The following is a 22,717-nucleotide window of genomic DNA, read 5'->3' on the forward strand; positions in this document are numbered from 1 at the left end:
AACAGGGTGACTTGGAGAGGGTAATGCAGTTCAGACATTAGCATTCAGCCTCCCCCCCAAATTCTCATATGACAGCCTGTGTTTCCACAGCAGCTGTGCTCAAAGTAACTCAGTGCATGAACTTTTGGGCCTTTCTCGTGTTCAACATGAATAAATAAGAAAGTTGGTATCAATACCATTGTCTACGAAAAAAGGAAACTTACATACAAGAATGGCCTTACAATAAAAAGCACTATTATAAGGCCAAAGTAATGGTTCAGAGTTTAAAAGTATGTAATGTTTTGCAGAGGATCAGTACCCAGCACCCACATCAGCTTCAGAGAACCCAACATCCTCTTCTGGTCTCTGCAGACACCTCTACTCATTAGCAGATACACACATACACAACACAACCACAAACACACACACACACACACACACACACACACACACACAACCACACACTTGAAAAAATCTCCTTGGAAAAGTATAGCAATGTCTTGTTTATGCTCTAACAAATAAAGCTAGTCTGAAGATTAGAAGGGAGAGCTGGTAACTAGTTAACCATAGAGGTCTGGAGGTCTGTGCAGACAGACAGGAAGTGATATAGCTGAGCAGAGAGAAGAAGGGATAAGGCAGGAGAATACAGGAATTTGGTCTCTTTTTGGCTGGCAAGTTGAGTAGGTGAGGTGTGGCTGTGGCTTGCTCCTTTCTCTCTCTGGTCTTTGGACAAGCTTTATTTCTTAAGAGTATAAACAAAATGTCACTACAGAAAAATAATAATTCTGCAACTTTATCACTCAAAAAGCATAGTGCATCATTATTTTTGTGATTATGAAACCCATGAGTCACGAACTTACAAGAGCTGAAATCGTACAGGCATTTCCATTTACTGCTGTCTTTAGAAGATGAATGGCAAAATGACCCAGTTATAGCAAGTGGTAATGCTGTGTTTCTAAGACACAGCTTGTTTTCCTATTTACTTCCTCTATAATTAAATATATTCTTATGAACTCTGGATGTAGTTTCCCTTTCAAAAAACTTTAATTTTTTAAAGTAATTTCAGAATTAAAGAACAATAACAAAGATACCAGGGAAAGGGCTAGAGAGATGGCTGGACAGTTAGGAACACTTACCCTTCTTACAGAGGAAGCAAGATTGGTTCCCAACACCCACATGTCAAATTACATCCAACTTTAGTTTAAGGGGATTCAATATTTCTTTTGACCTCTTCTGTTTCCTACACACATGGTACACAGACACAGACACAGGCACACAGACACACACACATGCACACACACAAACACACACACATATACACAATTCAGACAATTAAGTAAATAGATATATTTTTAAAGGATTTTAGGGAATTTCCACATATACAGATATACTAGTTCAACAATGTTAACATAATATACATAGGTATGGTACAATGTTCACAGTTATGAATTTAATATACTATCAACTTGAGACCTTATTTTGATTTACTCTGGCTTTCCTAAAGATATCTTCTTTCTTCCAATGCAGAATCCTGTAAAACATTTATCTATCATACTTTTTTAGCTTCCTGAAGTCTTCAGTTATCTCTCTGTCTCTCTGTCTCTCTGTCTCTCTCTCTCTCTCTCTCTCTCTCTCTCTCTCTCTCTCTTGTGTGTGTGTGTGTGTGTGTGTGTGTGGCATTAAAGTATTTAATCTTACGCCAGGCATTGGTGGCGCACGCCTTTAATCCCAGCACTTGGGAGGCAGAGGCAGGCGGATCTCTGTGAGTTCGAGGCCAGCCTGGTCTACAAGAGCTAGTTCCAGGACAGCCTCCAAAACCACAGAGAAACCCTGTCTCGAAAAAAAAAAAAGTATTTAATCTTACAAATAAGAAGGAAAATCAAACCAAAAAAGTTTCATTTCACTTAGTAAGCTATAATGTGATACAATCTTTGAGAAGATATATAGACTTCTTGATATTTCAAGAAATAGATACTATTACATGTTATTCCTGGCAATGTAATTTGTATAAACCAGAAAAACGGATATTATATATGTTAAGGGGCTTTGGACCTGGGAAGAATGGGAAACGGGTGTGATCAGGATGTATTGTATGAAATTTCTAAATAATTAATAAAAATATTATGTTGGGGAAAATGTGCATTCTTTACAATCCAGTGTTCTGTCGTTTCATAATACTTTCTGTAGAAAGTATAGAAACACTAGAGACATCAAACATGCCACTGTAAAATTAGTCATTGCTGCAGCATCTGTACCAAGGGTTTGGAAACCACCAGCGCCCTGTGATGAATTAAGGCTGTTTCCATGGAATATTCCTTAATAGTTGTCAAGGAGTTTGCCTGGTGTTCTGTTACAGCGTGTTCCATTAATGACATGGTACAATAGTCATGTAGGAAGGAGAGGAATGCCTACACATGGCTGCAGACTCAGCTATAGCACAATGATGTGTTAAAGGGAGTGCGTTCCAGGAGGGGTTGAGTTCATGTTCCTCGGAATGCCGGCAGCACACAGTGCCTCCTCTCCATCTGTCACCCTCCTCATGGTCTCGGCTCTCCTCTGGCCCTATCTTTTCATCTGCATATCTCCTTTTCACTCGTTCTTCTCCTGTGTGCTCTTTATTCCTGTCACACTAAAACGTGAAATCGCATGCCTGAGAATCCACACCTATGGTGAAATATTGACTTAAAAGCAAGCCACAAATCAAGTGGCAAACAAAAAGGTGTGATTCTCATTTCCCATTTTCACACTGGCCTCCATTGCCAAGCAGTGAATAGAGGTTCAGAAAGCAAATTAGCAGGGCCTTTAAAGTCTTTTCGCAAAAGAAAGCCAGTGCCTTCACCTGGCGACAAATCCCTCACATCTCGTGCTCGGAACTCAATAAACTCTTCATAAACAAAGCTCTAAGAAGAGCAGCTGCATTAGAGGTTGTGGGAACCTTTGTCTCTGCGGTAAAGACAAATCTAGTTTCCTCCTGCCTCATCTGACTCCATTCTTCCTGCCCTCCTGACCTTACCAACTGGATCTGTTTTTCTCTCATTTAAGGTAAATTTGGGCAATGATTTCTTAGAGCATTATTCCAGAGGTTCATGTACCAGACAGTAAAGGCATAAGACATCCTTATATCGATAGGATAATAAAGTATGGAAGGGTGGCTGCATGAATGGTAGAGCCACTCTTTCTGGGTGCCCTGGCACCGCTGCCCTAGTTCAGCCTGATCCCATGTTCCTGTGAATCCCTGCGTTGGAAAATCGTTGGTGCTGCCACTGCTGCTGCTTGATACAGGGTTTTGCTGTGCAGCCATGCTAGCCTCCAACTGTAAAGAGAAGCCTTTCCTTGTTAGCTGCTTTGGTTTATCACCCGCCAGTCGCCTGGGCTCGGCCGTGTTGTAGTCCCCAAATTACACACAAGACGCTGTGTTAATTATGAAGCTGTTTGCCTTGCTTGTTTCTTACTGGCTAGCTCTGACTTAAGTAATTACCCCATAATTGTTAATCTAAGTATTTCTCTTACCAGAAAACTTTCCGGGCCCTTACCCCATGGTGTTACATCTTGACTCTCTGTGGTCATCTGCCTGATTGCAGGCATACACATCTGACTTATTCAAGTTCTATACTGAAGGTAGTATGAAGGCTGCTTCCAATCTCTCAAAACTCCAACATATACCTAGGACCGTATTGTACTAATTCCCAGACACATGACTTTAGAGCAGTTTTTCTTAACCTTCATGTTGTGACCTTTTAATACAGTCCACCATGTTGTAGTGACTCCCCAGTGACAAAATTATTTTCATTGCTACTTCATAACTGTAATTTTCTACTGTTATGAATCCTAATGTTAGTATTTGTGTTTTTCTGTGGCCTTAGGTGACCCCTGTGAAAGAGGTGTTTGACCCCCGCAAAGGGGAGTCTACCCACAGATTGAGAACTGCTGTTCTAGGAGACAGGCAAAGATTCAGTTGTTAGATTTTTTTTATCTTTTTACAGAATAGTATATATACCTCCCAAGATGGCACTATCTTTTCTGAGATGCTAAATGACAAAACAAGGAAATGTTTTTCTTTATTCATATTTACTTCTTCTCTAAGCCCTCTGTCTGTCAAAGTTCCAACCTTTAAGGAGAAGGTATTTGTTGTTCAGAAGTCTTGGCTTCCTAAACTGTAATATGACAAATCTGGACTTGTTCATCTGTAACTAACCTTCAATCTCCAAGGAATCCTTCGATGATCATAGTGGTGCTAATCATAGTTTCTGTACTTTTCACACAATCTTATAATTTATTATTGGTAGTGAAGATTGAAATTAGGGCCTTCCACTGTTAGAGAAGCACTCTACCATTGTCCTGTATCCTCAGTCCACTTATTATTAAAAACTATTACTAATATTGTTCTTTTACTCCTTGTATATGGGACCATAACGAAATTAGAAAGCCTAGGTTCTGGTCTGATTGTGTCATTTCTTAACTAGGCAAGTACATTGCTTTCAGAATTGAAACTGTCTTTATGGTTTTCATTATTTATCCCATTTGTGTCATATGTGGATTTTGAAAGCACACTATATGCATTCTAATCTAAATTGTTGACAGATGACGAACAGGCCACTGACAGCCTCGTTGCCCTATCTGACATCACTCTCCCATTTAATAGATAAACACCAGCTATGATCCATAGCCTATGACAAGAGGCTGATTTTTTTCTGATATAGTTAAATCTCATGGTTTCTATATTTTGTCTATAATCTAGCCCTCAGAAATGTTCTTGCCACCTATAATAATATATATGCATATGTGTATATATATTGTTGTATGTATATATACATGATTATGTATACACACACAAACATGCACATATACATGTATATGATTTCATTGTTTTCATCATTCAAATTTCAAGACATACAGGGACTTTTGTCCATACCACTCACTATCTAACCCCTAATGCATAGAACTTAACCAAATGCACAGTAGGTCTTCATTAAATCCAGTTCAGAGTCAGCCTTGTGTTCTACATGGTGCTGAGTTTGAAGCATCCCTATGAATCCTGAGCACAGGGCATGGACCCAATTCTAACTCTTCTTCTCCAGCAGCCCAAGGAGGATATGTCCAAAGAAGACACTTGAATATTTTATTACTCTTTAGTCTTACATGTATTGTGTTTTGTGTATTTTCTGCTGTCCATAAATAAGTACCTAGCACATCTATGATTTATAGCTGAAAAACTACCATGTATTGGGTATGTACTCTTTTTTCTCCTTGTATTGATGCTTTCAAACAAACATTATCTGGAGATAAGCATTTCCAAACATGAGAGTTATGTTCTCTCAGGGAACATAATTCCTACGGGTTAGGTTATTTCCAACAGAATCAGTGCCCACGTTTTAATGGCTTAATGTGTCAGTGTTCTCTCATGTGAAGATTGTGATCCCTACACAGAGATTGAAAGGAAGGAGAGTACAAGGGTCATTTTCTGGTTGCTCCTTGGTTAGCATGGCCTTTCTTGCCCAAGCTGGACCTTTCGCTTCTGCTCTCACTCTGAGAACAAGCTCAGAATATACACAGTCTTCCTGGCAGGTCACCTAATTCTTTTCCGGTGACAATTTGTTCACAGATTTAGCAAACCCTTCTAGCCCTGGTGGTAAGATGGTCAGCATTTATTATCTGAGATGTGTGAAATTTCTGATCAATCTTTACTTGGTCTACAAATAGACTTCATTTTTTATACTGAAAAAGTTACTATTTTTATTCATATTTAACACTTACTTAGAATAATTATAAGAGTGTTGCATAAATATATCTCCCATATTGACACTTGATGATCATTCACAGACGTGGGAAATCTGTTTGTCACTCCAACCCCAGAACTGTCCCAGAGATTCTGGGCATTACTTTCATGTGTCTTCCCAGTGGATTTTTCCCTATCAATGTATATATCTACTTTGGGTCCTGTAGAGTGCACCCTTCCCACCAGCCTGGTTCCAGAGCCACATCAGTCCCAAATAAATACACAAGATGCTATATTAATTATGAAGCTGTTGGCTGTTTGCTTGTTTCTTACTGGCTAGCTCTAACTTAACCCATCTAAGTATTTCTCTTACCGGAGAAAGGGTCCGGACCTCTTACTTCTATGGTGGCTACATGATGTCTGCCTCTGCCTCTCTTTCCCAGAATCCTCCTTGACTCCTAGTCCCACCTATCTTGCTTCCCTATTGTCCAACAGTGCTTTATTGACATTTACACAGGACTTCCCCATCAGGGTCCATTAATAGACAATAGCTCAGTAAATTGGAGATTTTCATTTAATAGGTCGTAATAAAGTACTTAGAGGTTTACCCAGTTAGTTTTATGAGCAGATAAGAAAGTGTCTCCTAGATATATTATTAGGCAGAATTAAAATGTAGCTAAAAATATAAAGAGAATGATACCAGTAAAGTTTTAAAATGATTTAAAAAAATGTTAACAGAACAACACAAAGCTCTTCTTTAACTATGCTCACTGGTTATGTTGTATTTATATCTCTCAATCTCCCTGGCCTCATGACTCTTCTTAAGGAGTTAGATGTGTTGTCCATTTAAAATCTTTCTTCTGTATCTCCTTGCCCTATGTTTTTTATCTGGGACCAGCTGCATTGACCTGGTACATGGTACATATACTCTCATACTCCTGTCTATTCCACACACATTTGGGAAACGACAGAGACAAAGAAGAGTAGGAAAGTGGGAAATATAAAGGATACAGGAAGTATTAGTAAAGACTTAAAAAGCATATAGAAGACAATGGATGTAAGTATAGCAGCTAGGTTTGTCCTGGCATGTGTATAACCACTCAAGAGAGTCCCTAGAGTAGACATTAAACCTGATCCACTATTTGACCAAGAAATATTTACATGACTCTGGTTATGTCAGTTTGTAAAATAGGTATAGAAAGCAAATATGTATCTATAATAATAAAGGAATTTACATTGAAGCAATTTGAGGGGAGACATATGTAATTTGAACATTTATTAAAGACGAAAGAGAAAAATATGTTCTAATGTTGAATGTGCTTATTTAAGTCTTCACTGAGTATTTGATACTTCTAGACAGAACAGCATCAGTGTTTTTCAGAACTAATGCATATTTTAATTTCATAATTATTCATGCTGAAAGCCATACTTCACATGGATTTGTAATACAAAATGTAACAAGTGTATTTCTGGTCACTTGAAAACAATTGGCCGTATTTTTTTCTAATCCCAAGCCAAAATTTATCTAATATTCCTGCTATTGTTCTTGGAATTCTTGTCAGCAACTTAAATGGAAATTTAAAATCAATAACTTAATATAATTCAATCCAAAAATACGTTAATACTTGCATGTCAAGGAGCGGTAGTAAAAAGATGCCTTTGTTTTCTGGAAGCACACCATTGTATTTCTATCAGAGCAGAGAGCATAAAGACACTGTGACTCCAGTAGGCTGTAATCTGGAACCTAAGCTGAGGTGTTGGAAGGGCCATTCACTGGCATTGTTGCAGTAATGGCTTGCCCACTGTGAAGTGTGTGTCTTGTGCATTCAGAAAGCCAGGAGTGAACCTGTATGAAGTGTGTGTCTTGTACATTCAGAAAGCCAGCAGTGAACCTGTATGAAGTGTGTGTCTTGTACATTCAGAAAGCCAGCAGTGAACCTGCCTGATGCCTCACTAGTGAGTGCTTTCCAAAACACCCGAGACCCACCTCACATTTGAATTGGTTTTTGGTTGTTCTTCATTAAGAAACCTTTCAATTTTGCCATTTTTCTGTGCCCTCTACCTTCAGTTATGTAATGTTGTATAAAGCCAAGACACACAGAAGGAGGCTGGACTCTCAAAGCAAGTTGCTTGCTTCAAACATTAATATTTACGCTAAAAGCTTTACTTCTACAAAAGCAGTTTGTACAACGAATATCTTTGCCTTGTCATTACCATTCTAAGCTGAATGAATTCCTCACTCTTCATCGGACCCCCATTCCTCACTTTGTTTTTCTACACACACACACACACACACACACACACACACGCACAATTTATGTAAAACAACCTCTGTGTAAATAAATAGGCTTTTGGCTTGAGGAATATGGATGACAAGATGCAGACTTCACAGACTTCACTTGGGAAGCTTAAGGTTGGTCCCCAAGCTGATTTCTCAGTAGGTCATTACACACTGAAAACAATCATTTTCATTTATCCTGTCTACATATTGGCTTCTCTACTTGTTCATAGGAGGTAGGTTTGTTATTGGCAAAACAGTGTGGCAGAGTGAGGTATGGACTTATGGACTGAAGAAACAAGAAGAAAGCATGTCTCTCTGGATAAAGAGAGAGAGAGGGGTTAAAAAAAAAGCGAGGTAAAGCATCCTCGCTTTCACACAGCTTGTTTCTCCTGGTTCCACAGCAGATGAGACCTCAGGCTAAGCTGCCCTGTTACACAGTAAAAGTTGTGGCTGTAGCCAGTCTTTTTCTGATGATGTTTGCTCTAGAAGCTAACTATCATGGCATGTGAAGAACCAACCATGGCTGTATAGAAGGGAATCAGGGAATCCAGCTGCTGATATCTGGTAGGCACACCTCTGCCTCCGTAGTAGACAGGATTGCTTGCTTCCCAGGCAGTGTTTATGGAGAGGTCCCTTTGAAGATCCCGGGCCCCAGGATGCTGTAACTGCATTTCTAAATCTGAATAAGTAGGTGCTATCCTGTCACATTATTTATTTTTTAATACTTGCTCCGCAGTAATCTACTCCAGGACATTTTGTGGCTCTGCTGCATTTATTGAGCACTATATAAAATGGGATAAACTCAGACAAAATGCTAGGAAAATGATAAACTAGTGACATTTCTGAATTCCTCTGTAGAAACTGTCTACAAAGGCTGCATTGGGCTGATTGTATTTCACAGGGCTGGCATCGCACTACTAGGATTCATGGTGTACCATGTCAGGCTGGATTTAGTTTTCGTCATATTCTTGGCTCTGGTTATCCTCAAGTTTTATTGCTAAAATAGCTCTCAATGGGAAAACCAACTCGGGATGCCAGAAGCACCCAGGTGCTAGGCTACTTCAGGCTTGATGGTGATTTTATCAGTAGGACACCTCGAGAATGGTCAGTAAACTTCCACTTCAGTTTCCCCCGAGGTCCACACGCAGGCGGGGAATGCCATCCGTCCATCTGAGTGATTATATATTTTATTTATCCCATTTGTTCTCAATGCAGAGGGTCGCACCCATTAGTCAAGTGCTGTCCTACTCAGCCATACTTCTTTAGCTGTATTCCATGCCATCTAAGAGTCAAATGCAAAGCCTTAGCATTGCACTGTACTTCATGATAATGTCTAACAACATTTCATCATATATTTATTCTTCTTTGGAAACCCTAAGTCTCTTGACTCACTAATAGATGGCCCAAGTGGATGACTCCCTTTGTGACCTCAGATTAGCCCTGCATTTGCTACTTCTGTTTAAATGGGATGTGCTTCCACTACCACTATGTAGCAGTCAGCTACCTCAATATACTGGGATATTTGATCTTGGCCATTTAGCCTAGATTGGCCTTGCCACAGGGCTTTCTGTGTGCTCTTTTCTTCAACCCAATGCTGTGTTTGTTAGATGCATATATAAGGTGACCCTGCTCAGACACTCCTCTGGGAAGGGGGTGAGAAGATGCAGGAACTAGGAGTCAGTGAGTAGCAGAGCGTGCTGCAGACTCATTTATTAAGGAAGTTAGGTCTGGTGTCAGGGTATATAATAACCAGCCAGAGTAGGAATAAAGGAGAGCCTTCTTGAGGAGCCTTCGGGTCTGTGTCATCAATCCCCGACACCCTTGCCACATTCTCGGACACAGGCCTCCTCATTGAATCTCACATTCAGGGGGTCTGGATCAGTCCCATGCTGGCCTCCCAGCTGTCGGTCTGGGGTCCAAGAGCTCTCCCCTGTTCGGATCAGCTGTCTCTGCTGGTTTTGCCAGCCCATTCTTTGTCAATTTGCTCATTGCTCCTCTCTCTCTGTCGCTGGGTTCCTTGGGTGCTGTCAGTATTTAACTGTGGGTGTTTGCCTCTGCTTCCATCAGTCACTGGATGAAGGCTCCAGGATGGTTATAGACATCAAGTTCACTATCAGGAAGAAGCATTCGAGGTGGTCTCTACACTATTGCTTAGCTTGCCAATTGGTGTCATCTGTTTAGATCACTAGAGGTCACAATGGTGCCTGATCTGCCTTCTAACCTATGATTCCCTCTTCCCCCTATCCTACCCCCCCAGTTGACCTTCCTGTTCCTCCATGTCCTACTCTCTCTTCCACTTCTCCCCCTCTCTATTTCCCAGGTCCCCCTCCCCCCACCCCTCGCCTTGTTCCCCATCTGTTCAGAGGATCTTGCCTCACTTCTCTTCTCTTAGGTACCATGTATAAAGGTATTCACTGACCCCACATCTGACAGAGGGCTCATCTCCAAAATTTACAAAGAACTCAAGAAGCAAGTCTCCAAAACACCAAAGCATCCAATCAAAAGGTGGGGTACAGAACTAAACAAAGAATTCTCAATAGAGGAGGCTAAAATGGCCAAGAGACACTTAAGAAAGTGTTCAACATCCTTAGCCATCAGGGAAATGCAAATCAAAACAACTCTGAGATACCATCTTACTCCTGTCAGAATGGCTAAAATCAAAAACACCGAAGACAATTTATGCTGGAGAGGATGTGGAGAGAGGGGAACACTCCTCCACTGCTGGTGGGAGTGCCAACTCGTACAGCCACTTTGGAAAGCAGTATGGAGATTCCTCAGGAAAATGGGAATCAATCTACCACAAGACCCAGCAATTCCACTCTTAGGCATATATCCAAAGGAGGCAAATTCATACAACAAGGGCATCTGCTCCACTGTGTTCATAGCAGCATTATTTGTAATAGCCAGAACCTGGAAGCAATCTAGTTGCCCCTCAACTGAACAGTGGATAGAGAAAATGTGGTACATTTACACAATGGAGTATTACTCAGCAGAAAAAAAACAATGGAGTCTTGAAATTCGCAGGTAAATGGATAGCACTGGAAGAAACCATCCTGAGTGAGGTAACCCAGTCACAAAAAGACAAACACGGTATGTACTCCCTCATATATGGATTTTAAACATGGATCAGGAGAGTGCCAGTCTGCACTTCCACTGACAGAGAGTCTGGGAAACAGGAAAGAACCATTGTCATTCTTAATGCTCATAAGTTGAGTTCTTCTCTGAAGAGGTTGCCGCCTGTGGATGTGTGCAACATCTCAGTGTTGAAAGATGGAGAGCCACGCTTATGGAGCAGCAGTCCCCATAATATGTAACTAAAATGGTGTTAGAGGGGTCACCTTCTGCATTTGTTCAAGCTATTTCTAGTGATGCAAAATGTTCGAATTCATGTTACAAGGTTTCCTTGAGTGAAATGATAAAAGCCTTATTAGGAAATGTCTGCTTCCTGGGAGAAGAAGAAAGCAGGATTTAATGTTTAGAATATAGATTTTGAATTGCAGGCCATGTGTCAATCAGAGAAATCTTACTGACAGTGATGGTAATAGGCCCATAAGGAGACTGCTTTTATAAAAATGAAGAACAGCTGAGCTAATGAGGTCTCAGACTCTCTGAGTTGGGAAAATGAATTGAAGTAAAAGGAGTTCTGAGAATGCCCCAAGACACTGATTAATTTACTTCTTTCAAGGAATCTGTAGATCTTTGTACTTCTTTCTCCCTTTCCTTCCCTCTTCTAATCATATTCTTTCCTTCTTTCTTCCTTGTCCCCCATAGAGAGAAGCCTTTTTCTTGTCTGCCGCTTTGGTTTATCCCCCCCTGCCAGTCACCTGGGCTCTGCCGTGTTGTAGTCCCCAAATAACACACAAGACACTGTATTAATTATGAAGCTGTTGGCCTTGCTTGTTTCTTACTGGCTAGCTCTGACTTAAGTATTTACCCCATAATTATTTGTCCTACAATAGTAAAATTGCAAATTGTGGAATGAAAAGAAAAGTTGGGGACAAGGAAGAAAAAAAGGAAAGAATATGAGCTATTCTCACATTTGGGGAAACACACAATTTATTCATGAGAAAACATGAGCCGTATTTTAGGGGATTTACATAAAAATAAATATTTGTTCACATGAAATGCTATCATTGTTGTAAGTAGGTTATATTTAGCAGAAGTGACTTTTCAGTCGTGTCTTTGAAAAGTCTACAGTGACGCTGGAGCAGAGCATTCTACACTGCCAGCAGAAACTCTGAGACACTCACAGAGGAGGGTGTGACGGGTGAGGCACTTTAGCCTTAGCAAAGTCTTTCAGTGTGTCTGAAGCTGAGGCGGTGAAAGTGAGATGCGGCCTGGTGTCTGCAGTCTGAGGCTCCCTGGGAAGTCCTGAAGGGATGTGCACTTTTGAACTCTGCATCTTCAAGGGTGCTGGGTTGAATGACTTGGGGGGCACACTGCAGTACAGTGTATGACTCTTTTCTTCATAGAAAGTGAACCAATTAAATTTCTTTGAATCCTGGTAAAATGAAGCACAAATCCACTTACGCTCAAGTGACCCCCGGTCTATAAAAATTCTGGGCCTAAGGCGATTTCATGTCACGCTTATATAACAGAATAATCCTTTCTATTCAGTATGGTGTTTGAGGAGTATAAAATAGGTTTTCTTTTTATATCATTATGTGGATTTAGGACATATTAGAATCTGAGATGAATCTACATTTCTTCTAAGTTACATTGGTCCAACAGGTTGCTTACTCTGTTACCATTGTTTTTGAACTGGTTGTGACACATGATGTGAACAAAAGTTCATAGGTTTTGTAAATTTCAAGTGACAACTTTAATTAGATCAGTTTGCTCTGTGAATCCCCGTGCACACCAGCTACCTAAGCAGGATGTCTGACATCTCCCTGCCCATCAAGTCTACTGTGCAGTCGGTGAAATGATGATAAAGGTGCCTGCATTCTTCATGTAGGGCATACTTCTATGTCTGAGATACAGGACACATAGCATCCTCACCAGAGTTCAGCCTGGCCTTGGTCAAATAAAGGATGCATTGTTGTTGTTTTCATTCCGAGTGGATTTTTTTTCAGAAGCAAGTTCTTTATTGACTGAGTGGAAATTTTATTGTCACACTCTGTACATAAATGGAGTGGATATGTTCCTATGGTTGTGATCTTCTTAGAAACCTGTGGGCATTAATAGTCTGTGAGCTTCATGGAGGTATATGAATTATTAATGCCAAGTGTTCCTTTTTATGTCTCTCCACTTTTTTAGGTCTGTGATGGGGTCAAACAAAGAACCAGACCTTGTGCATCTCGAGGCCAGGACCATAGACGGACGTAAGTAAATCAACTGTGTCGTGATGTTCCTAGTGGTATTAGTTCTGTCATTTGGTCCTTAACCAAGTCTATAGCCATAGCAGTGATCATTCGGGTCATTTGGTGATGTAGACATTTCCTGTGTCTAACAATCCAGGATTTGCTTAATAATTTTTATAAACACATGAATTTAAATAGATTATGCCCTGATAGAGATTTCTAATACTCTAGATTCCCCTGGGGACAGAGTGGAATGCATGCGGACACAGAGGCTACTCATTGCTATTCACCTTTTCTTTTCTTTCTTTCTTTTTTTTTTTTTTTGAGGCAGGGTTTCTCTGTATTGTTTTGGAGGCTGTCCTGGAACTTGCTCGGTAGACCAGGCTGGTCTCGAACTCACAGAGATCCACCTGACTCTGCCTCCCGAGTGCTGGGATTAAAGGCATGCGCCACCAACGCCCGGCTGCTATTCACCTTTTTTATTTGCAGTCAAAAGATTTGTCTTATGTGTATGAGCGCTCTGCCTGCGTGAATATATGTGTGTCGTGTCTGTGCCTGGCACATATGGAGGTCAGGATGAAGCATTGGATCCCCTGGAGTTAAGAATGGCTGTGTACTATCGAACTGGCCAGCTTTGTGTCAATTTGACACAAGCTAGAGGAATCAGAGAAGAGGGAACCTCAATTGAGAAAATGTTTCCGTAAGATCAGTTTGTGGCAAGCTTGTAGGACATTTTCTTAATTAGTGATTTTTTGGGGATCCTTCCATTGTGGATGTAGTCATCCTTGGGCTGGTGGTCTGAGAGCTAAGAAAGCAGCAGAGCAAGCCATGAGGAAAAGACAGTAAGCAGCATCCTCTGTGGCCTCTTTATCAGCCTGCCTCCAGATACCTGCCCTCTGTGAATTCCTGCACTCACTGCTTTTGGTGACAGGTTCTTATATGGAACTTGGAGTGAAATAAACCCTTTCTTGCCCATGTTGCTTTGGTCATGGCATTTCATCATAACACTAGTAACCCAAACTAAGACAAACTGGTAGCAGGATAGTGGGGTATTGCAGTGACAGACTTTACCATGTGTTTTTTTGGAGCATGTGGAAATACTTCTGAATTTTGGGCTAGAAAAGTCCTTGAGTTTTGAAAGTTCAGTGGTATTTCCATAGGAGTGTGGAAGATAAGATCATTGAGAACAGTACAGATAATGGAGGCCTGGTTTGTGAAGTTTCAGAGGGAATCAATGGCCCTACCAGGCCTTTGCTGTGAAGAATCTGTGGTATCGGGTCAGCTGGAGCAAAAGAAGTAACTATGATTAAGAAGACACCAAATCTACTAAAGTAAAACCTTTTCTTTGCTGAGATGATGGATGCTGCTCAGCTGGGCCAGAAGAATCAGTTGTGATTAAGAAGAGATCAGCACAATTAAGTTGAAGTCTTCTGTGAAGGGTCCCCTCAGGGTTAGCACATAGAGCCTGTGTTCCAGAAGCAGCCCAGGTTGTATCTCACTCTGGCAGCTTCACTTGGCAACATAAGAGTCACCCAAGTGGTACTGACTGTGAAGCCATGAAGGGGTCATAGAGAGCATCGGACGGTTGGCATTGCATGGCAGAGTTGGAGTCGCTGAAGAGAGCCAGGAGTGACTATTGGTGAAAGTTCAGCCTAGCTGCAGTAAGAGACCCCCACAGTTTGGGAGATGCCAGTACCTCCAAGAACAGCAGCAGTCATAGAGCAAAGCCAGCCTGAGCTTAATAGGCAATTTGTATGTGCTACACTGGGCAGAGCTGGAGAAAGACCCAAGCCCCTTGGAGGAGCCAAGAAGGTCGTGATTGAATCGCAGATAATTGGACATTGAGTTATTTGCACTGTTGGAGTTTGGTTTTGCTTTGTCCACATTGTGATTGTGTCCTGGTTCTTCCCACATGAAGAAAGTACTTAACCCAATTTTGAATTTTACAGGGTCCCACAGCTGAAAGACTGAACTTTTAAATGTGATTTTGGATTTTTGATGAGATTGGTTTGTATTAAAGATGCTGAGAATTTAAAGTGCTTGAATTTGTAAAGACTGTTGGACTTTTAGGGCTACTTATGCTTTATGTTGTGATATTAATATTAATGTACTATCTTGTAGATAAATGAGAAAGGGAAGGTTCTAAATGAAAATGATGCACTCATATGTCAAGGGGTCAGTTGTACTGGCTACTTTTATGCCAACTTGACACAAGCTAGAATAATCAGAGAGGAGGGAACCTCAGTTGAGAAAATATCTCCACGAGATCAGGCTGTGGCAAGACTGTAGGACAATTTTTAATTAGTAATTGATGGAGGAAAGCCCAGTCCATTGACCTAGGGTGTAGCCATCCCTAGGTCCGTGGTCCTGGTTGTATAAGAAAGCAGGCTGAGCAAGTTAGGGAAAGCAGGACAGTAGGCAGCACCCTTCCAAGGCATCTGCATCAGTTCCTGGCTCCAGGTTCCTCCCCTGTTTCAGTTCCTGCCCTTACTGCTTTTGATGATCAGGGTTACATGAACCTGTGAGTGAAATAATCCTTTGCTCCCCATGTTGCTTTTGGTCCTGGTGTTTCAACACAGCACCAGTGACTCCAACTAAGACAGCTGCAACGTGGGTTCCTGGAACCAAAGCAAGGTCCTTTGCAAGAGTAAACAATGATCTGCACTGTTGAGCCATCTTTACACCCCCCACACGCGCATACTTTTTAATGAGACAAAGTCTCCCACTGTCCTGGAAGGGCTCAAGTAGGCTCAGCCAGCTGTCCACAAAGCCCAGGGATCTACACATCACCATCTCCCGGCACTACGATTACAAATCTGAAACTACCCATGCACAGCTTGTTAAAATGTGGGTTCTGGCGGGGCAGTGGTGGCGTACGCCTTTAATCCCAGCACTCGGGAGGCAGAGGCAGGCGGATCTCTGTGAGTTCGAGGCTGGGCTGACCCGACAGCCCGTGGAACCCAAATCCCAGAAGCCATGCATCTTCCAGCAATATCGTTTGAAAACTTTATGGGATGTTTCCTCTCTAGAGATTTCACTTTCCCTTTGGAACATGTGTATCTTCTCGGACATGGTCACTGGGAGAACAGAGCTGGGTCCCTGCCTTACCGCTGTCTATTCAAGCAGGGTTGGCATGTGTGATATGCCCAGCGGTGCACCTGACACACGGGGCCTTAGCAGTTGGAGCGTCTTTCTCCCTCAGCTGGGCATTCTTGCTCTCATGGAGCCTTCTTTTTCCCTGCAGCAGGTGATATTATCTTGGACTCGAGGTTCAGTTTTGCCACACAGTATAGGAGAAAATCTTTTCCTGAGCAAAGGCAGACACCCAACTGCTCCAAAGGTCTTACGGACTCCCCACACTTTTTTTTTTTTTTTTTTTTTTTTTTTTGGTTTTTCGAGACAGGGTTTCTCTGTATTGTTTTGGAGGCTGTCGGACCAGCCCAGCCTCGAACTCACAGAGATCCTCCTGCCTCTGCCTCCCGAGTGCTGGGATTAAAGGCGTGCGCCACCACCGCCCGGCCGGACTCCCCACTCCTGACAGTGAGAAAAGTTCCGGCTGCCTCCTGGAGCTCCGCATAGCACAGTGCCTGCCCTTGCTTACCTCAGCCTAGTCTCACCTTGCACCTTCCACAAGCCCTCTATGTTAGCCTTTGGATTTGCTTCCAGCTGTTGGAACACAACTTACCAGGTTGTATGTTTTGCCCCAGAAACGGATACTTGCTTTTGCTGTCCCCTGGATGCCTTCCTCTCCCCCTCCTACTCTGAACAACTGAGCACAGTTAATCATTGTGGATGGCTTAGCCCACGGGTGAAGCATGCATTTATTTGGGAAGCTGGCCTTAAACTCCCAATTTTAACCAGCATGTTTGCTATTATCTTACTACTTTCCTTCATCTCTTTGAAATTTTACGTTTCACATATATAATTGTGGAATCAGTTTTCCTGCCCATCAGTCTGTAAGTTCCGTCAGAGCAGGAATCACATGTCTGTTCACTCTTCCGTCTCGAGCACACACTACTTCTATGTACATTAGGAGTTTTCCGAGTCCTTGGGAATGAATGGCTGTACAGGCAAATGATTGTCAGGGTCACTAGTTATCTGTCTCACCTCCCATACTAGATTCCCTCGAAATGCCGAAGAATTACCTCTCAAGCATGGCCATCCGTGTATGGCTCATCTAGGGATCTTGTTAAGCTGTGAACTCTGGTTCAACAGGAGCCCAGGATTCTGCAACCTCTGTGATGCCAGTGGTGCTGGGCTGTGCAATAACCTATTTAAGTAGCAAAGTCTCAGAGCAGAAAACCAATAAAAGACACACTACACAAAACTTTTGAGTTGGGGGGGTGATGCTGTTTTCCTGTCCACATAACAGCAAGGCCATTGCTTAGCCCATCTGCATATGTTCTTACAATTAACATTTTTCCTGTATCCTTGGGGCATGGGGTTTACAAAGTCAAAATTCCATCCAGGCTCCAATTTTATGAGGCATGGGATGTATCACTTCCAATTTATTTATCTGTTTTACCTTATCCTTTCTTTACTTTTGGAAAGATAGCATATACACAAACTACCCAAAAGTGAGAAAGGCATTCAAATAAAGATATTAAATAAAGGTATTGAATTTGAGAAGATAACCCTGTCAAACAAAACAGGAAAGGGAAATACCTACCAATTGAAATAAAAGATTGAAGCATAATATCTGACCTGCTTCAGTGAAAAAAAATAATAAAAGAAATTGTATTGATAACTATAATCTCTCGGGCCCTCTAAGCTTCTCTGTTTCTTCCTACCTGCTACTCCTCCCCTCCCCCACTTCCCAGAGAATCAGTAACCTTGGCTCCAGGTAACAAACAGAAGGGAAGACAGAAGGAAAGTACAGGATTCAGAGTAGCCAAGGGGAAAGCACGTTCATCAAAACCAGGCTGCAGGCTGCTCAGGTGCTCCAAAAGCTCCAGGCTGTGTTCTCTCTTCACATCCCTTGTCTGAAACGTTTCATCATTGTTCTGTGAGAAATCCCAAAGTTAGCATTCCAGGTCAGATATTCTGGGCTGTATCATATATTCCAAGGTAGTATATTTTTATGCTTTAAAGAAGGAATTCATTTTCATTTTAATAGATTCAGAAATTTCGTGGCCAAGGCACTGAGATGTCTGACCTGGGAAAAGTGCTTCACTTGCAGTTTTTAGCATGTGGATGACCAATGCTTCTCTGGGTTGGGAAGCCTGTTTCATCCTGAGGTCATGTCAACTGTCCTTAGATCATAATATGATTCATTTGTATCTCAACCGAGTCCATTTGTGAAGGAACATGGGTGCTGGACAGCTTCATTCCAGGACTGTTACAGACATCAATTGTGTACTGAAATACACAAGTTTGTAATTTACATATGTGACTAAGATGGTACTGTCTATGCCCTACTTTCTGCCTTGGCAAGCTAAGCTGAAAAGAACAAGCATAATTAAAATCAATCATACAAAGAGGGAAAACTATGAACCTGGATGTAGCTTTTATTACTGCTATCCATGTTCAGCTGTGGAAAAATTGACAGACCTAAAAATTTTACTGTTTTAATAGCTCTGTGTGTATGAGTGTGTGTGTGTGTGTGTTTGTGTGTGTGACACAGAGAGAGAGAGCACATGTGCACATGCATATGCATATGCACATACTTCAGCATATTTACCTCATATGTACCCAGAATAGTAAAAATCAAAAAGGAAAACCTGTGTTCTATAATTATCATTTCTCTACATATGTATGTATGTATGTATATATATAATATGTCATCATGGAGAAAATGCTACCTAAATCACTATACTGAAAGCTTTGTGGAAAGTCATGTCTTATTTAATCCTTGCTCTCTATCTGAAACAAAGCTCAGAGCTTGAAATATTCAAGATTTGTTGAGTGAATGAGTAATGATACATAAATGTCCTTGTGCAGGCATATTACCTTTAGAGTGTGACTATGGGGTCTTTCAATCCTATATATGAACAAAAGTCTGTTAATAATTCACTGTAGTTGAATGCCATATTTCATGATTAGGATTTGGCAGAAAAAAACATACCATTTAATGTTTCACATGGCAAACAAAGATGTATTCATAGTTAAGCATGTATGATGATCTATCAGCGCACACCATGTATGGGCACCTGCAGGACCAAGTTTGGCCATCATTGCTTCCCTGTCTTTTACTTCCAACACCAAACCTCAGCCAGCGAATTGAATATTTCTGTCCTAGTGGTGATCTGTGCCAATAAGAACAGAGGACAAGGGACAATTACTAGTCCCAGGGTTATCATGCATGGCTAAGTAACCTTGTAACAACTTTCTCTAGTACTAATCTCCTTCACTGGGGAAAACAGGCCTTGGTCCTTTAGTGGAGTGTGACTATGACTGCCCTAAAACTCCGTAAAATGAACTTCAGAGTAGCTCATTCATTTATAAATAGAAGTGAAATAAGGTGAATCTCACAACTCTCTTTCATTATTGAGCCCATTAATTCTGTCTTGGGCGAAGCCTGGAATTCTCTCATATATGTCCTATCCTGTATCATTACAATGTTTTGTTCACATTTTGTTCACATTTGAAGGATATATACTGGCACCTGGATGAGATGGGGCTGCTTAAATGTCATGACAAAGGAATCCAGAGCCTAGTCTGTTAAGAGAAGCTTTTTCTTTTGCTAGCCGCTTTGGTTTATCACCCGCCAGCCACCTGGGCTCTGCCGCTTTGTAGTCCCCAAATAAACACACAAGACGCTGTATTAATTATGAAGCTGTTGGCCTTGCTTGTTTCTTACTGGCTAGCTCTGACTTAAGTATTTACCCCATAATTGTTAATCTAAGTATGTCTCCTACCGGAGAGGTTTCTGGGCTTCCTACCCCAATGGCGGTTACATCTCGAACTCTCTTCTTTCTCCTTCCCAGAATCCTCCTAGACTCCTAGCCCCACCTATCTAGATTCCTATTGGCCAGCAGTAATTTATTGACATATACACAGGACTTCCGCAACATCTCCTCTTTTCTGTTTAAACAAAAAGGTCTTAACTTTAACCTAGTCAAATTGTATATGACAGACCAGTTATGAAGTAAGAACACAGTTACAACATTTTGTCTATTAACATTTAGCAAGATCTAAAGAAAATATCATCCATCCCATCCTTGTGAGTACAAAGTCCTATATGTAGCTTATCTTTTATCATAACTAAGGAAAACTATAATTATAACTATCTGTCTTCAACTCCATCAAAGACCACAGAAGGATAATATATAAACACTAGGATTGACAGAGATATCTTACTGCCTGGACAGTCACCCAAAGTTCCTGTGTAACGTTGGGGCATCCATCTTCAGCCCATAGGCCACAATGTTTCTGGAACACTTCTCAGCAAAGCAGGAAATTTCAAACTGTCCATCTGCGCTGGCAGTCTGTCAGTCATTTCTCTGTGTCCTGCAGAACGTCTCCTAGACTCTTCCATGAAGCAGGAACCCTGTAAGACTGAGTTCAGCAGTCACTTTCCTGTGGGTCCTGCATGTCCAGATTATACAACAACAGTCAAGCAGTACAGGCAAGAGCAGTTTCTTGCCCAAATGGCTAATCTTGCCATGTTGAAAGCAAACTCCATAACAAGTTTCTTCGATGCCCATCTTCCTCTCAGACGTAATTGGTGCTGCCAGGAGCAGACATTTCTCATTGTCAAGAAAAGCCCTAAACCATTTTAAATGCCATTTTCTGAAGGTCTTTGAGAGGTTTGAAGACTGTTTATCTATCTCAAATATTTTTCTGTATATCTAGAAAACCTAACTTACCTAACTATAAATTCTGACTATTATAAGTAATTATCTATAATCTGTATTTAATTACGCATTACATTTTAAAAGATCAGTATAAGCACAATACTTAATCAAGAGGAGAAATATACATATCACAAAATTGACCTTGAATTTGTATCAATAAATGAAAAACAATACCCATACCATAATTCCCCTTTTTTCCATTAACAAGAGATCGGCTGTGATCATTAGCCAATTATAAACAATCCCATTTAAATTAAAACAAAGATTTATAAACAAGATGGGAATTGGGACGTCGCTCATTCCAAACTGCTTCCTGCTGGAAGGGGGCGCTGTTCATACCATGGGGATCACGACAAAGCTCAGAAACCTGTATCAGTCCGTATTTTCGGGGCCTGTAAAACTGCATCATCTTAGCTGTTTCAATTGTTGGAACATCTGATCCACTGCTTCCGGGGGTCTTGGTTCGTGAAACCACAGAAGCCTGGAAGGAATCTTCAGCTTTTCATTTTCTGTAGAAACATAAATAAAAACTCCTTTTCCAAGTAACATATCCTTACACTTAAATTTTGAAGTCAAGGCATTTTTAAAAGATAGAAGTTGGATTAATTCAGCAGCATTTATAATCAAGTGTACTTTAGCAGCAGTTCCTTCCTGAGCAAGCAAAAAACTGAAGAACACAATAGCGTACAGTATCCAGACTCTCTGTGTATTTTCCATCTTTACGTGACTTATTTATTTATCTATTATTACTTTATTTCTTTCACTTTTATTTATTTTTCTCTGAGACAGGGTTTCTCTTTGGAAACCTGCCTCTGCCTCTGGAGTAAATCCTACTGGCGTGCGCCACCACAACGCCGGCTTTTGTATTTATTTACCCCTTTGTCGTTTCAGTTTCTCTCTCAATCTCACATATATTTTTAAACACACTGTAAACCTTTAGAAGTTTTTCTTTATCCAAGTCTGACTTTACTGTAAATCTTTATGTTTTTCTGGCCACGTGTCTTATCTGTAAAACCGCGGCTGTTTTAAACTGTCGTTTTCAAGATGGCGGGCGTAAGCGTGACTCCAGCTTACCGCCTCAGTCCATGCTGACCTCCAGCAAAAGCTGCCACTTCCAGCTGTACGTACACCCCTTTCAATCGGTAGCAGAGTCTCTTAAAACAACCTTGCTGTTTTTTTTCTTTTTTCTTTTTATGCTGAGTCAGGAAGACTCCGGTAAACGAGCCACGTGAATCTCGGCTTGTCGATAGCAAAACAGAGCACACCTGAGAAAAATGCTGCTACCAAAATTCTGTGCTTCTCTCTGTTCTTCTGTTTCTAAAATTCCTTTAAAGCTTTTGTTATTTTGCGTGGAAATTCATGATCCCACTTCTGACACCATTCTGTTAAGAGAAGCTTTTTCTTTTGCTAGCCGCTTTGGTTTATCACCCGCCAGCCACCTGGGCTCTGCCGCTTTGTAGTCCCCAAATAAACACACAAGACGCTGTATTAATTATGAAGCTGTTGGCCTTGCTTGTTTCTTACTGGCTAGCTCTGACTTAAGTATTTACCCCATAATTGTTAATCTAAGTATGTCTCTTACTGGAGAGGTTTCTGGGCTTCCTACCCCAATGGCGGTTACATCTCGAACTCTCTTCTTTCT

The 22,717-nt window shown here is 41.2% G+C and overlaps 1 protein-coding gene across 7 annotated transcripts in view; it reads left to right on the plus strand.

The window, feature by feature from the left end:
* Sorcs1 (sortilin related VPS10 domain containing receptor 1) overlaps nucleotides 1-22,717 on the plus strand; it is a 520,023-nt gene that overhangs the window by 357,699 nt on the left and 139,607 nt on the right. For all 7 annotated transcript variants that reach the window (XM_040743123.1, XM_005063476.4, XM_005063473.4 and 4 more), the window contains exon 6: nucleotides 13,236-13,300. In XM_040743123.1, the coding sequence (XP_040599057.1) occupies nucleotides 13,236-13,300 (65 nt within the window). The remainder of the gene's footprint in view (nucleotides 1-13,235; nucleotides 13,301-22,717) is intronic.

Source organism: Mesocricetus auratus, unplaced genomic scaffold (assembly GCF_017639785.1).
Source record: "Mesocricetus auratus isolate SY011 unplaced genomic scaffold, BCM_Maur_2.0 Super-Scaffold_4256, whole genome shotgun sequence".
NCBI classification, from domain to species: domain Eukaryota; kingdom Metazoa; phylum Chordata; class Mammalia; order Rodentia; family Cricetidae; genus Mesocricetus; species Mesocricetus auratus.